The sequence below is a fragment of the Syzygium oleosum genome, unplaced genomic scaffold, assembly GCF_021117445.2.
Source record: "Syzygium oleosum isolate NSW1041296 unplaced genomic scaffold, Sole_v2.1 Sole_v2.07, whole genome shotgun sequence".
Classification (NCBI taxonomy): Eukaryota; Viridiplantae; Streptophyta; class Magnoliopsida; order Myrtales; family Myrtaceae; genus Syzygium; species Syzygium oleosum.
In genome coordinates this window covers 10592626-10606867 of record NW_026607491.1, presented here as the reverse complement: position 1 = coordinate 10606867, position 14242 = coordinate 10592626, and the positions used below count along the sequence as shown (strand labels likewise).

At 40.9% G+C, this 14242-nt stretch overlaps 3 protein-coding genes across 3 annotated transcripts; all 3 read left to right on the top strand.

Annotated features, from left to right (window-relative positions):
* The first annotated feature begins 350 nt into the window (after positions 1–350).
* LOC115666298 (inactive protein RESTRICTED TEV MOVEMENT 2-like) lies at positions 351–1627 on the top strand. The gene is made up of 2 exons (XM_030588043.2): positions 351–580; positions 692–1627. Exons 1-2 carry the CDS (start codon positions 427–429, stop codon positions 1465–1467), a joined length of 930 nt encoding a protein of 309 aa, XP_030443903.1. The 5' UTR covers positions 351–426; the 3' UTR covers positions 1468–1627.
* Positions 1628–5463: 3836 nt separating this feature from the next.
* Positions 5464–9803, top strand: LOC115672418 (probable inactive leucine-rich repeat receptor-like protein kinase At3g03770). Its single transcript, XM_030594226.2, has 7 exons — positions 5464–6924; positions 7238–7368; positions 7802–8042; positions 8373–8578; positions 8670–8713; positions 8989–9100; positions 9280–9803. Exons 1-7 carry the CDS (start codon positions 5583–5585, stop codon positions 9535–9537), a joined length of 2334 nt encoding a protein of 777 aa, XP_030450086.1. The 5' UTR covers positions 5464–5582; the 3' UTR covers positions 9538–9803.
* A 1477-nt stretch (positions 9804–11280) lies between these two features.
* Positions 11281–12435, top strand: LOC115670955 (non-specific lipid-transfer protein-like). The gene is made up of 2 exons (XM_030592376.2): positions 11281–11683; positions 12285–12435. The coding sequence occupies exons 1-2, from the start codon at positions 11322–11324 to the stop codon at positions 12316–12318; spliced, it is 396 nt and encodes a 131-aa protein (XP_030448236.2). The 5' UTR covers positions 11281–11321; the 3' UTR covers positions 12319–12435.
* The last annotated feature ends 1807 nt before the right edge of the window (positions 12436–14242 follow it).

Here is a 14242-nt window from a genome sequence, read left to right as displayed (position 1 = left end):
CGAAGTCGATTCAGTCCAGAGCCGTCGGTTGGTTTCCTACACACAGAGCTTGGTTTCTCTTATGAACACTCAGACAGACTAATTTTTTATGTAAGTACACGTATGTTTTGATAAATTAGAATTACGTTACTTGACTGATTAATGTCGCAAACTCCCATCTGAATAACTTCCTCAAAGGGGCGTGAGAAGGAGTGAAGGGCAATCCAAGAATTACTTCCTCACCAATTGTTTCAGAGAGGGTGAAAACAACATGCCTTGTCCATGTCCAGAAGCAATAGAAGAGGAATAAGAATCAATGAAGCCATGAACGATAAACCATAAGAACACCCACCACCTCAATAAGCCTCCTTGTCTTGCAAACAACTCTATATCCCAACAAGAGAGAGATTGAGAAGTAAAACCAGAGAGAAGAGAGAGATAGAGAGAATGGCTGCGCGATCAGGAACCGGACGATCACCCACCTCTTCATCTTCGCAACCACAAGCGATGACGGGTCGGCCCAGTCATGAAGACATCAAACCGAAGTCAGCAGAGTGGAAAGAAGAAAAAACGACTCATATTTTGAATGTCCATCTTCCAGGTACATATGAATTTTTATGATGTATGATTTATATATCCATGTAAGAAAAAAAAGAAAGACATTTTCATGGGCGAAGCATAAATTCTTGCGTGTCGTCTTCGAACGTCGCAGGTTTCGTTAAGGAGCAAATTAGGGTGACCTACAATGACGACTCGCGCTCCTTCAATGTCCAAGGAGACCGTCCTCTCGGGAACAACCGTTTCGGCCATCTCAATGTGGATTTCACCGTCCCGGACAACTGCAAGTTGAAGGACATGCAGGGCAAGTTCCAGGATGAGGTGCTCACGATCACAATACCAAAGGAATACGTTTCAAAGTCCTTTGTTCCCAAGGAAACCACCACAAGTGCACAATCACCACCAGAAAAGCCCCCAAGCATCGCTCAAAAGCCTCCAGTGATCAGTGAGCCACCAAAAGTGCCACCACAAATGCCACCACCTGAAACTGCTTTCTCCTCTGCCACCAAAAAACCAGAAAGACAATCAGATTTTGAGAAATTGAAGTCTCCAAATGGCGAACCGACAGGGAAATCTCTCGACCGTAAAACAGCCGAGAGGCCCGGCGAGAAAGTCCCGGGTAAGGGAAAAGAAACATTGGATGTGCCAAGCACGTCGTTGGAGAAGGAAATGAAGAGGGCCAATGACACTGATGTTGCAGGTTTTGATGGAAAAGAGATGAGGACACCAAAAAAACCAGATTTGATCAAATCAAAAGCAGGAGAGAGTAAGAGTGGTGCTGATGATGCTAGGAAGAAGAAGAGGGATGCGAAAGTGGGTGAAGCAGAGAAGCAGTTGCTTGTGAATGTGGGTGTGGCAGCTCTTGTGCTTGTGGCATTTGGGGCTTATGTTGGTTACAACTTTGCTTGTCCTAGGTCAGCAGGGGAGTAATCTACCTTAGGATCATGTCTGAATATATGTTCATCACATATTTATGGGTGTGAAATAACATTAGAGGCAGTGAAAGAATATATATACACGTGTTCTTCTTCAAATGCATATTTGTATAGTACCTTGAATACACAATTCTAGTGAATACTAGATTATAGGATCCCATGCTTGACTACAATTTATTTAGATAGCTCACTTTTGTTCATTCTTGCTCGGAAGCAATTGAATTCGTGACGAATTCAATTTGTGCTCATGTGCTTTGGATTGATCACAACTTTCATGCATACTCTTGTTCGTTCAGCATTATCCGTGTCTTGTTTGTTATCGGTCCATCCATATTGTCTCGTGTTAAAAATTACACGACGGTATTAGCTCATGATAGATAATCTCGGACATATAATAATAAAATTGGAGTGCTAATAACTCTATTATCGAATCTGCAACTCTTTTCATGCAGATACAATAGCGGTACGGGAGCATAAATAACAGTAGAAAGGTTTCTATTACTTAGCCGAAAAAATATGTGGCCATGAAATAGGAATTAAGTCGAACAGAATTGATTGAGTGGTAGAGTCGTGGAAACACCTCTTTCTTCCCTATTTTGGACCTTAGCTCCACGGAAACACGGAAAAATTGAAATCTTAGATCAAAACACTATATATGGAAGGTATGAAATGCCTAAACTAGAATTTTTTAACAGCGAATAACTAGAGCTATTACTTAGTACATCAAAAAAATTAGGGATGTGCAATAATACCGGTTTACCCAGGAACCAGATCGGACCGGACCACCCGAAAAACAGGTCCGCGAACCGATTCCATTTTTTGGGAACCGGTTGGAATTGGTCCGGTTCCCGATTCCAAGTGAATATTCACCATGACCGGTTTTGGAACCGGTTTTTAGCTTGTGTTTAAAAAAAAACCTATAGATCATACTATTATTATATTTTGGATTGTTGCTTTTGGTGGATAGTAATTTTTATTACTCATCTTATAGATTATTGATTTTGGCGGATAGTGATTTTTATTATTCATCTTTTACTTTGAATCGTTTTATTGCTACTTATATTATTTTGCTGGAAAAAATGAAATTAGATAAAGGAACATAAGGAAAAGGCAAAAGTACACCACAAGTGTCATAACTTGTGTACGGCGATCACTTTGGTGCTATAACTTTTTTTCGGATCACTTTGGTGCCAAGTCGGAGCAAAAAAGATCACTTTAGTGCCAATTTGGCCGGAAATCCGACGTGGCATTTTTTATTAATTTTTTACGCCGACGTGGCTCGCCGGAGGCTGAGTCAGCATGTACAGTCAGCATTTTTAATTTTAAATAATTTTTTTAGCGTGTACAGTTAGCATTTTTAATTTTAAATATTTTTTTCCTTTTTTTTCTTCTTTCCTTTTTCTTTTCTTTTCTTTTTTTTTCTTTTCTCCCCTCGCCAGCCGGTCACCGGCGAAGCCCGGGAAGGGCTGGGCGAGGGCGGCCTTGCCCATGGCCGGCGAGGGGCGGCCAACCCTCGCCGGCGACAGACGAGGCCGGCCCTCGCCGGCCCAGGCGAGGGCTGCCCTCGCCCGACGCCGGCGAGGGTCGCCCTCACCAGATCCGGCGAGGGTCGCCCTCGCCGGAGTCAGGCGAGGGCGACCCTCGCCGGCGTCGGGCGAGGGTCACCCTCGCCGGCGTCGGGCGAGGGCAACCCTCGCCCGACACGGGCGAGGAAGCCCTCGTCGGATCCGGCGAGGGCGACCCTCGCCGGCGTTGGGCGAGGTCGCCCACGCCCGACTCGGGCGAGGGCGACCCTCGCCCGCCCGGGCGAGGCGCCCGCGCCGGCGTCGGGCGAAGGAAGCCCTCGCCCGAGTCGGGCGTGGGCGACCCTCGCCCGGCGCCGGCGAGGGTCGCCCTCGCCGGGCCTCGCTTGTCGCCGGCGAGGTCGGCCGCCCCTCGCCGACCATGGGCAAGGCCGCCCTCGCCCAGCCCTTCCCGGGCTTCGCCGGTGGCCGACCGACGAGGGGAGAAAAGAAAAAGGAAAGAAGAAAAAAAAAGGAAAAAAATATTTAAAATTAAAAATGCTGACTGTACACGCTGAAAAAAATTATTTAAAAAAAAAATACTGACTGTACACGCTGACTCAGCCTCCGGCGAGCCACGTCGGCGTCAAAAATTAATAAAAAATGCCACGTCGGATTTCCGGCCAAATTGGCACTAAAGTGATCTCTTTTGCTCCGACTTGACACCAAAGTGATCCGAAAAAAAATTATGGCACCAAAGTGATCGCCGTACACAAGTTATGGCACTTGTAGTGTACTTTTGCCATAAGGAAAACATGTTCTTGGGTAGACTCTAAAACCAGTCCGGAAAAACATGGGAGGTTCCAAAACAGGTTCCAACACAAATAGGGTAGGTTTCAGGTTCCAAAAACTGGAAACCGATTATAATAGGGTAGGTTCCGGGTTCCATGTCTAGAACTTTCCCATCTTGAAACAGATCATCCTTAAAAAAAATTTCATTAATGGAAGGTATAAATCCATTGGAAAATCAAAACTACACATGTCGGATGAAACGATTGTTGCTATCTGCTCTAATAACGAATTATTGGTGTAAGTTTAACTGCTGCTTTTGTTCCCTCTTTTTTGTTCATTTCACTAGTGTTAGCAATGGAGAACCAATCATTGAGCTGCTGCTGCTGCCCAGCAGCAAGATACAGCAAAGCACTGTGAAGCTCGTGGTCAACAAACATACAGAGTGTGGTCACAAAAATCCACCCATCTCAATCAAATGAATCTTATTATGTGGAAGGAGAGAGGGAGAGAGAAAACATAGAGAGCAAACGCAATGGGTACAGTTGAGGAACACTGAGGAGACCAAACCTTTGTTAATTCACTGAAAGCCTTGTCATATGATTTTGTCCTCATCTTTCTCGTGATACCCTGTCAACCCTCACACACTTGTCCTTTACCTTAGAGACTATGAGATTTTTTTTCATTTTTTGTCATATAAGTGACGTGAGACCTTTTATTTTATTATCCTCATTGCAATAAGACGACAGTGAGGATAACTATGGTCACGTTATGTTATACTGTGGATTCGGTAACCCAAAAAGTTATGCTTTCCGTATTGATTAATTATGTCTATACTGGTTTTATTGTTTGGTTGTTGTTGGCATGATATTGAACAGAAGAAGTTACTGTTCCATACCATTCCCTGTATTTTATCTGCTGCAAATTTTTCCGTCAACCAATTGGGCAATAACTTAATACCTTCTGATATGATTTCCAACCCATCAGATTCCATCATTGAAAACAGAACATCCCAACTAAATGTTCACGGGATATGAGTCGTATAGAACATCCTGCAAATCTCAAGAATCGATTAGGTGGTTCGGGCTTTTCGGCATATTTCAAAGATCCTGACACAGAACAATTTACATTCAATCGGTGAAGCTTAATAATTAATCTCTAGCTTCTGAGCTAACAATTTCATGACATGCCAATGGCCATCTTAATATTGGAAATTAACAATCAAGCCATCTTATATGTCCAAGCAGTTAATCTCCTCCCATGTGGATTAGACCACTTTAATCCTCTGAAATTTTGGAAATCTCAAAATACCGTAACACCTTTTCATCTGGTGGAATGTACCAGTTTCTGACATCAATACAGACCCAAAATTTTTAAAAGTAAAGAAAAGAAAAAAATTGTCGTCACCCTTCTATGTACTGTAATACCTTTCCATCTACTGTGAGATTTTGCTCATGACTGCAGAATCTGGTTTGTTTTTGGTCAATGGGTTTTCACGGTTCCAAGAAGAAAAGGTCTAGATTAGGTCTTGCTCGAGTGCAATAATATTTCCATTCAACAAATAGTTAACATCCACAATAAACCTTGTTTATTGACACGCTGTACTTTGCATTTGTCTTGTCCGGTGGAGGAACATGGCTTACTTTATTCCCTTGTACGTACATTCTCTTATGCATTCAAGCTAACTAGATAACTTCTCACCAGACATAACAGAACTGAGAGAGAGAGAGAGAGAGAGAGAGAGTTCAATCCATTCATTTGACAGTTCTTCAAGATCTCTTGAAATTTCTCCATTTCCATCTTAATATCTCTGTCTCTCATGGCCAAACAAGCATTCAATCCATTTCTACTTGTCCTTTTGGTGATATCAAGTTCAATTCACCAGTCAGCTCAGCTCGAATACACTCAATCACAAGCTCTCTTCAGAGTCCAGAAGCTCTTCCACTACCCACCAGCTCTGAGCAGCTTCTACAAAACCACAGACTTGTGCAACATTGACCCAACCCCATCCTACACATTAGTCTGCTATGAAGACAGCTTAACTCAGTTGCAGATCAATGGCCAAGATGGGATTTTCCCACTCCCTCAGCATTTTTCCACCTTTGATTTCTTTTCCATTCTCACTGCTTTTTCAAGCCTGAGAGTCCTCTCTCTGGTCTCTCTTGGGCTTGGAGGGCCTATACCTAATGTTGTTGGGAATTTATCTTCTCTTGAAATATTGAACATGAGCTCCAACAGCTTCTATGGTGCAATTCCCGAGGAGGTTTCTCATCTGAAGAATCTTCAGACTCTCATAATTGATCACAACAGGTTGGTGGGTCAAGTACCCAGTTGGCTCAGCTCTCTTTTACTCCTGGCTGTCTTGAGTTTAAGGAACAACTCTTTGAATGGGTCACTTCCAAGTACATTTTCATCTATGGAATCACTCAGGGTTCTGGCTCTCTCAGGAAATGGCTTATCTGGGGACATTCCTGATCTTCACAACTTGACTAATCTTCAAGTTCTTGATTTAGATAACAACCACTTTGGGCCACGTTTTCCTAACTTATCCACCAGATTGGTCTCCCTAAACTTCAGCAGGAACAAATTTGCACTTGCCATTCCTGAGAAGCTAAGATCCTTTTATCAGCTCCAGAAGTTTGATGTTTCACTGAATGGATTTGTGGGACCCTTTTTTCCACCGCTGATGTCTCTTCCTTCAATGAGGTATCTTGACATTAGTGGGAACAAGTTCACAGGAGTGCTCTTGCAGAACATGTCCTGTAGTCCTGAACTTGCATTTGTGAACATCTCTTACAACCTCTTGACAGGAGACTTGCCAACTTGCCTCAAATCTGAGTTTAAGGTTGTTCTTTATTCCAAGAACTGCCTGAAAAATGAAGATCAGGAGCAACGCCCATTGGTTTTCTGCCACAATGAGGCTCTGGCAGTTGATGTTTTGCCTCCACAGCAGAAGCGTGAGAAAAGAAAAGGTAAAGCTAAAGCAGCTCATGTGTTTGGTGTAGTTGGAGGAGTTGTTGGAGCAGTCACAGCTATGGCACTGCTATTTTTCTTGGCTTTTATGAGGCTACAACGAAGAAGTGAAGTTAAGCCGCCTACGGCGCGATTGATAACAGAGAAGGCGTCGACCATATGTAATGTGAAGCTGCTTTCTGATGCAAGTAAGATCCTTGTTTACCAATTTTGGTTCCAATTATTACCGGCTATTATAGACTAAGAATCCATGTTGTGACTTGTGAGGATAAGACCGAAAATAAATTAGGAATACTTTTCAGGTGAAGTTCAAATGTTCTTTTAAATAGATTTACCATGCACTCAGTTCCATGTTATTAAAACTGCAGTCCAAGTAATAGATAAAGTTTTGGCAATTTTGCAGTCAATTCTTGAATGCGCTATTCATTTTTGGTTTTCAAAAGCTGAGCCATTCAAAATTTGTCTCTGTTTTATTCCAATACTAACTTCTACTGCCTTCAGGATACATATCGCAGACAATGAAAATGGGAACCAGCATTCCAGCCTACCGGACATTTGCTTTGGAGGAGCTCAAGAATGCTACGAATAACTTCAATAATTCATGTTTATTGAAAGACGGTTCCCATTGTCAGGTAACATTTTCTTGAACAGGATTAATCATAACCATCTTGTTTCTATATCCTAGTCATTTTCGTTATATACTACGTGCCATCTGACAATTTTTGCCTGCATAGTCTCGAGCTCTTAATGAATTTAGCAAGTTTGACATGCAATCATTGTAAATTGATAGTGCTGGATTGCACAGAATAGAAAAGTTGCCATTATATCTCCCCAAGAACACGCAGTTCAAAGGAAAACATAGTTAGATTCATTTACAGGAAATATTCTTCTGAGAGCCGATGAGCATACACATGCACTATCTGGAACAAGTCAAATTTATTATTATTATCTTTACTATGGAGAAGTTTCTGCAGACGACAGTGGAACTGAAATTGCGGCGTGCATACTATCATTAAATACTGTTGGGATTATGACTTCCTTTCTTTCTTTTAATCATGTTCTCAGATATACAAAGGTAGGGTAGCAGACGGCACTCTTTTCGCTGTCAGAAGCATCAAAATGGCAAAAAGGCACAGTCCTCAGTACTATATGCCCATCATCGAGAGGATCTCTAAGCTCAGACATGAAAATTTGCTTAGTGCTCTTGGACACTGCTTCGAGTGCTACCCCGATGATTCCAGTGTCTGCAGAATCTACCTTCTGTTTGAATTTGCTGTGAATGGGACGCTCAGAGACCAAATTTCTGGTAAAGTGATTTCCTAAAATCATCCTTACAAAATCATTTCGTACAGTGTGATTAGTTTAGAGTAGTGAAAGTTTGTAAATAGCAAATAAAATGCCCACCTTCATTAAATTATGGTAGTCATCTTAATATCTTGTTGCATGTTATTCAATTACCATCAAACTTGATTCTCCAGAGCTCCTTCTAGGACATGTTTGGCGGATATAGCGCACTAATCACTTGTTTTTGCTACTAAGAATTAGAAGTCTAGGACTAAAAGACTACTTTTACTTGGAGAACGAGCTTTTCCTTCTCGCATCTTCAACAAAGTAATATATTCATCTCTTCCCTCAGGAGGACATTCAAGGACAACATTTTCTTGGACTCAGAGAATTGTAGCTGCTATGGAGATCGTGAAGGGTATTCAGTTTCTGCATACGGGAATCGTGCCCGGCGTGCACTCCAATAACATGAAGATTACAGATGTTCAGTTGGATCACGATCTTCACATTAAGCTCAGCAAATATAATCTACCCCTCTTATCAGAAGATTGTGGAACGGTGGGTAATTATAACAATAATAAAGACATGCATATTAATAGTGTGCTTGGCGGTGGATACTGAACATTTCTTTGCCACAACTTTCCTTCAGGCAAGTTCTCGTGTTCCCAGAGCCAAAGGAAGTAACCACACGAGGTATAGCATGAATTTGTCATCGGAGTGATTCCCCTAATTCCTTCCCTTCAGCTTATCTTCTCCTTTCGAATCTGAGAAATAGTAAAGAAAGCCATTATCTTGATGCAACAGCATGTTCTAGTTCATCTGTTCTGGTCAGCTATCCGCAACATAGTGGCCTCTTCAACATCACCTTCGATTTTCTTGAAGACATTCATGTGCACTTTGTAATGTTGTCTCACTCATCCAGGCGTTTCGTGTCTGAGAATCTGACCTAGAATTCTTCATTTATGCAGGGGAAAAGATAATGAAAAGAGTGATATCTATGAAATAGGAGTAATTTTGCTAGAACTCATAGCGGGAAGGCCATTCACGTCCAATGATGAAGTTCGTCTTTTGAAAGATCTTGTAAGTACTTTTCTTTTTCAGCTTCATCGCGGTCCTTAGAAACAGATATCACAAGTGGAGGATGTCATCGTAACTTGGGCAAGTGACACAAAGGATGCAATTTAATAAGCCACAAAAAAGCAGCAATTGTCACTCCTAGTCAAATATCACAAAACTTCTACCACTTTGTTCTGTTGCAGGTACAAGTAAGCTTGTCAGCTGACGATGGGGCGCGAAGGAGCATAGTCGATCACACTTTGCAAAAGGACTGTTCAGATAAATCACTCAGAATAATGATGGATATTTGCATTAGGTGCTTGTCGGAGGAGCAAAGTAATAGGCCATCAGTTGAGGATGTGCTTTGGAACTTGCAGTTCGCAACACAGGTTCAAGATTCGTCGAGGCATGATTTCCAATTTGAGCAAGAACTCACGGTGCCATCATCACTGGAATTGTAAAATGTCGACTTCATGTGCATTTTCCACATCAAAAATTGCAAATGCAGGATGAACCTTCTTTATTTCCTGCCACTTGAGGTACATAAAAGCAATCAGGAAGTTGTTTTTTGAAGGCCCAAGCGAGTTCTCGAGAGAGAATTTCGCGTTGGTGCTTGACACGGTTTATATTCTTTGTTCCATGTTGATGAATTGTATTACTGACATGAATTTAGCTTGCTCCTGGCCATTCTGGTATCAAACATCCTCGTTCAAAGAGCTTGGCTGAAGCAGTACAAGTGCCTGGAATCTGGTATTGACGTTTGTTATAGTTATACGCCTACTAAGGTCCATAAAATAGAGATTGGTATGTTTATTCAGAATTTCACGGGTTTCGGTCGAGTGAAGAGACTCGAGGGAGGAGAGTACCATGAAGTCCCGATACGAATCTTGACCCATAAAACATTTTACAGGAAACCATAGATTAATACAGGGAAATGGTCGGTATTCGAAATTCAGACACAAATTATGACTGTGAGTATGCCAAATTTCCTGTTATTTGCAGGTCTTATGAGGTCGAAAGTTTTCTTTTCATTAGCTTCCTGAATCCATAAAACATCATTTTTCCACAATCCTTAACAATGGATCTGAACGATCCAATCTTATCGACGATCTTTTTCCTCCTTTCATGGAAGATATGATTATTTGTATTCGGATAAAGTGCAAAAATTTGACTTTCTCTACCTTTTGGCCAAGACCAAAGTGAACGAAGTATGAAAACAACCCAACATTTCCTATCGATGGGTTTGTTGCCAAGTTGAACATCAAAGAATCCATAGTAAAGTGCCTAAGGTTACCTTTGATAGTCGGGATAAAATTCAGAATATGATAAAATATATCGTATCCCGTGTCGGGAAAAAGATGGATATAATATGAATAAAGATATTCCATGGGAGTGATGAGATAAAGGTGGATGGGATTTTCTATATACATGGTATAAAAAGCTATTTTTCTTGAATAACAAATTTCTTAAATTAATGAAATTAAACAATTTTTAAAAGTAAATAATATTTGAATTCTAACATAAAAAAGAAAATTCTAAATAAAAAAATAACAACAATTTTTGTTTCCATTTATTCCTATTTTTATTTATATATTTGATTTGAATATATCTAGTATTTATTTTATTACATATTTTAGGTATATTAGGATGGTTTATTATTTAATAAATTTTATTAAGAAATGATGGAAGGGAATAAAGAAGAAAATAAAAAAGAGGGGGAAATAACACAAAAAAATAAGAATTAAAATGAAGTAGGAGAGAGAGTTGAAGTAATACGCTTTTTGAAATCGCAAAAGCAAATGATCATATTTTCTCTCTTTTACTAGATTTGACATTCATTCAATAATTTACCTCATTGATATTGTTGTAGCTTGTTTACATTCTTCTTGTCATAGCCGAACTTAAGACTTTGGAATACCGAGCTCTTGCGATTAACCGAACAGTCGATATGATATAGTAAAATTATTAGATTTTAAATCTTACCTTATACACTCCTATTAATCCTATTATGGTTAGAAATCCAGAGGATCGAATGCTGCCTAAATAGATTTACAAATTTATGGAAACAAAGAACCCAAAACATAGAAAGTGGCTACCTAATCCTCTCGACAACATATACTCCATTTGGCAATTGGCTCCAGCTTCCTTTGCATTTTTTTTTCCCCTATATAAAGAGTACCATAGTGCCCTTCCTTCAACCCGAATTATAGAACCAACAGAACCCCCAGGAGAAAACAGAGAGCAAATGAGAAGCAAAACGTCGAATCGCCAATTGGCTCCTGAAGTTGTGTTCTTCTTGGTCATCATGTTCATGACTTCGATCCCAGTGAACTCAACAACATGTCAGGAGGCCTTGGGACATGCAGCTCCCTGTATAAAATATGCTTTGGGCGCAGCTCCGCTTCCACCGAGTCCCGAGTGTTGCAAGGGTGTGGACGCCTTGGCGGACATCATGGCGTTTGTCAACGATGGACCCAAGATTCTGTGCCGATGTTACCACGAGATTCCGCCTTCTGTAGGGGTCAAGTCTGAGCTTGCCAAAAAGGTCACTCTGGATTGCGGATATCAATTCGACACCCCAACTGAACCTGGTGCTGATTGCAACAGGTGAAACCTCCTTCACCGCTACTTAGCAACAAGTTTTCTCTATATGAGACCATACGATATCCCGAGATTCGTCTGCACAAAATTCCCGGTTTGTGCATCGTCTCCTTTGTGCACATATGGAATGATCTAACTCTGAAATTCACTCCATTGAAGCAACAAACAACTCCTATACTTCAGTTGTCATTGACAATAGGACCGTCTATCTTGTCCTCCTTTCTAGCATGTATTAATTTGGCAATGACACGAATGCTCTATTAGCTATTCGTGTCATTCTTTTAAGAATAAGAACCGGAACAGAAGTTGTTCTCTGGCAAACTCTAGGGAGCGATACGAGGCTTATGATTGTATGTACCTAATCGACTACCGAGCATTTTCGGAGAAGCCTATATATGAGGACTGTGTCATCACTAGTAAAATGCATGTTTTCCATAACAGTCGTACACATTTGCAGATGCAGACACGTTATGTATTATATTCTGTGATTCGATGCTTGCCCATTCTTTAGTTATGGAAGACCTTCAATTCATGTATTCTTGGTATGATAATGGATCTATTGATGCTTGGATATACACTCATTTTTCCTTCGTTTTTTTGATGGAAGCATTTGGGGGATCAAATCTTCAAATGGGACATGATTTCCAAGTCAAGACGTTTGAGGAGACGGCAGAGCTTGACACATTGCCAATGTCTTTAGTACATTTTCATGTAATAATCGAACAAGCAATGTGAATGAAGGGTTCGAAAATTTCTTACTTTTTTGGCTGTGTGTTTTGTTTCTGATAATTAATCTGCAATCTCACCGCGGCAAATTTTATCAGCGGATTTCTCCTTGTTAAAGGAACACAAACCAGATATCAGATACTCGTTTGGGTGAGTGGCATGCATGAGCGACCACATCAAAATGGGAAGCTTATAAAACAGAAAGGGATAGGTGTATCGGTCTTAGAACTTATTACGAAAGTGCAATCTAGAGTCATAAAACTTTCGGAATGTGCAATCGAGTCCAATCAAATCATTCCATTAATTCCATCTAATTTGACTAATGGAAAATGATGACGTAGTTTTTTTATTACTTTCTCAGGACACGTGGCACTGATGTGCGCCTACTCTTTGCCAAATCAGAAAAAAAAATTAAAATTTAAAATGAAAAAAGATGACAAGATATAATATATATATATATTTTTTAAAAAAAGCAAGAAGAAGAGGAAGTCAGGATTTCTAGCCGCATGCATGCTTATCTTTGAATTCAAGCCGCATTCTTCCCTCCCTCTTTCAGTCCTTATTACTTGACCGCATATTTGGAGTGTTTGAAGAAGTTGGCGGAGGATTCCGAAGAGAAGCTCGCGATCGACGTCTCCAAAACCAAAATCGATGGCTCTGATATGGACATCGAATCTGGAGAGCGAAAGCCGGAGCTCGAAAAAAGAAGACGAAGGAGTCGGAATCGAATTTGCTAAGCAAGGGCCGAAACACCGCCGTCGACCGAGACTCGCGGGCCCCTGTTTTCACGCTCTTCTGGGCTTTGCGTCCTTCGCCAACAATCCAAATCTCCTGCTGCCATGGTCACGATCTCCTCGACGAACCTCGACAACCATGGCTAAAGAGAAATTCAAGCGTTGTACTGAACAAAGACGCCTCCATCCAGTTCTCCAAGTGCAAATGACACGATTTGAAGTGCTTTATGTGTTGATCTTGGCGATGGAGATTGATTACGTGCTTGTTTGGCTTGGATTTGAGGTCAGAGATTGTTCATGGGGGGCTCAAACCGTGGATGTGATTATTAAGGGCAAAAGGACATTATAAGTGTCATAACTTGTGTACGGCGCTCACTTTAGTGTCAAAAGTTTTCGCCGGATCACTTAAGTGCCAAAAGTTTTTTTTGGATCACTTAAGTGCTAAAATTTTTGAAAAACGATCACTTAAGTGCTAAATTTTTTGAAAAACGATCACTTAAGTACCAATCTTCGGCGAGCCACGTCAGTTTCAGAAATTAATTTAAAAATGCCACGTCGGATTTCCGGGGAAAAATTGTGTACGGCACCGGAGTTAGCACTTAAGTGATCGTTTTTCAAAAATTTTAGCACTAAAGTGATTAAAAAAAAAACTTATGGCACCAAAGTGAGCGCCGTACACAAGTTATGGCACTTGTAGTGTTCTTTTGTCGATTATTAAGCTTGAGCCCAAACTGCGGTTGACCATTGGCAGGCTTTGTGAGGTCCTCACGAACCTTGTCCGTGCCACGTAAGTATTTTTTGTTAGCCAAATTAGATGGAGTTAAACGGAGGGCTATTGCATCAATTTGACAATTTTTAAAACTTATTTCTACTTTTTTAAAGTTTTAGACCTCAATTACCTGTCCGCAACAAGTTAGCTTTCTGCAAAGACCACCTCAACTCCTTCGCTGGAATCTCCCGACTCTCTCTCTCTCTCTTGTTTGAAGAGCTTTTTGTCTACCTCTGGGTAGCTTCCTTTGGTTACAAACCCTTACTAAACCCTTGCCTCTTCTCTCTACAATGATGAAGCAATCAGTGTGCCCTATTCCTTTTGGGTAATCAATGA

Bases quoted from the DNA above. Each gene is read 5' to 3' on its own strand.
- LOC115670955 (XM_030592376.2), top strand. From the start codon at position 11,322: ATGAGAAGCAAAACGTCGAATCGCCAATTGGCTCCTGAAGTTGTGTTC. The intron at 11,684-12,284 runs GTGAAACCTCCT...TTTTGATGGAAG, and splicing joins CCTGGTGCTGATTGCAACAG to CATTTGGGGGATCAAATCTT.
- LOC115672418 (XM_030594226.2), top strand. From the start codon at position 5,583: ATGGCCAAACAAGCATTCAATCCATTTCTACTTGTCCTTTTGGTGATA. The intron at 8,043-8,372 runs GTAAAGTGATTT...CTCTTCCCTCAG, and splicing joins GCTCAGAGACCAAATTTCTG to GAGGACATTCAAGGACAACA. The intron at 8,579-8,669 runs GTGGGTAATTAT...ACTTTCCTTCAG, and splicing joins TATCAGAAGATTGTGGAACG to GCAAGTTCTCGTGTTCCCAG.
- LOC115666298 (XM_030588043.2), top strand. From the start codon at position 427: ATGGCTGCGCGATCAGGAACCGGACGATCACCCACCTCTTCATCTTCG. The intron at 581-691 runs GTACATATGAAT...CGAACGTCGCAG, and splicing joins TTTGAATGTCCATCTTCCAG to GTTTCGTTAAGGAGCAAATT.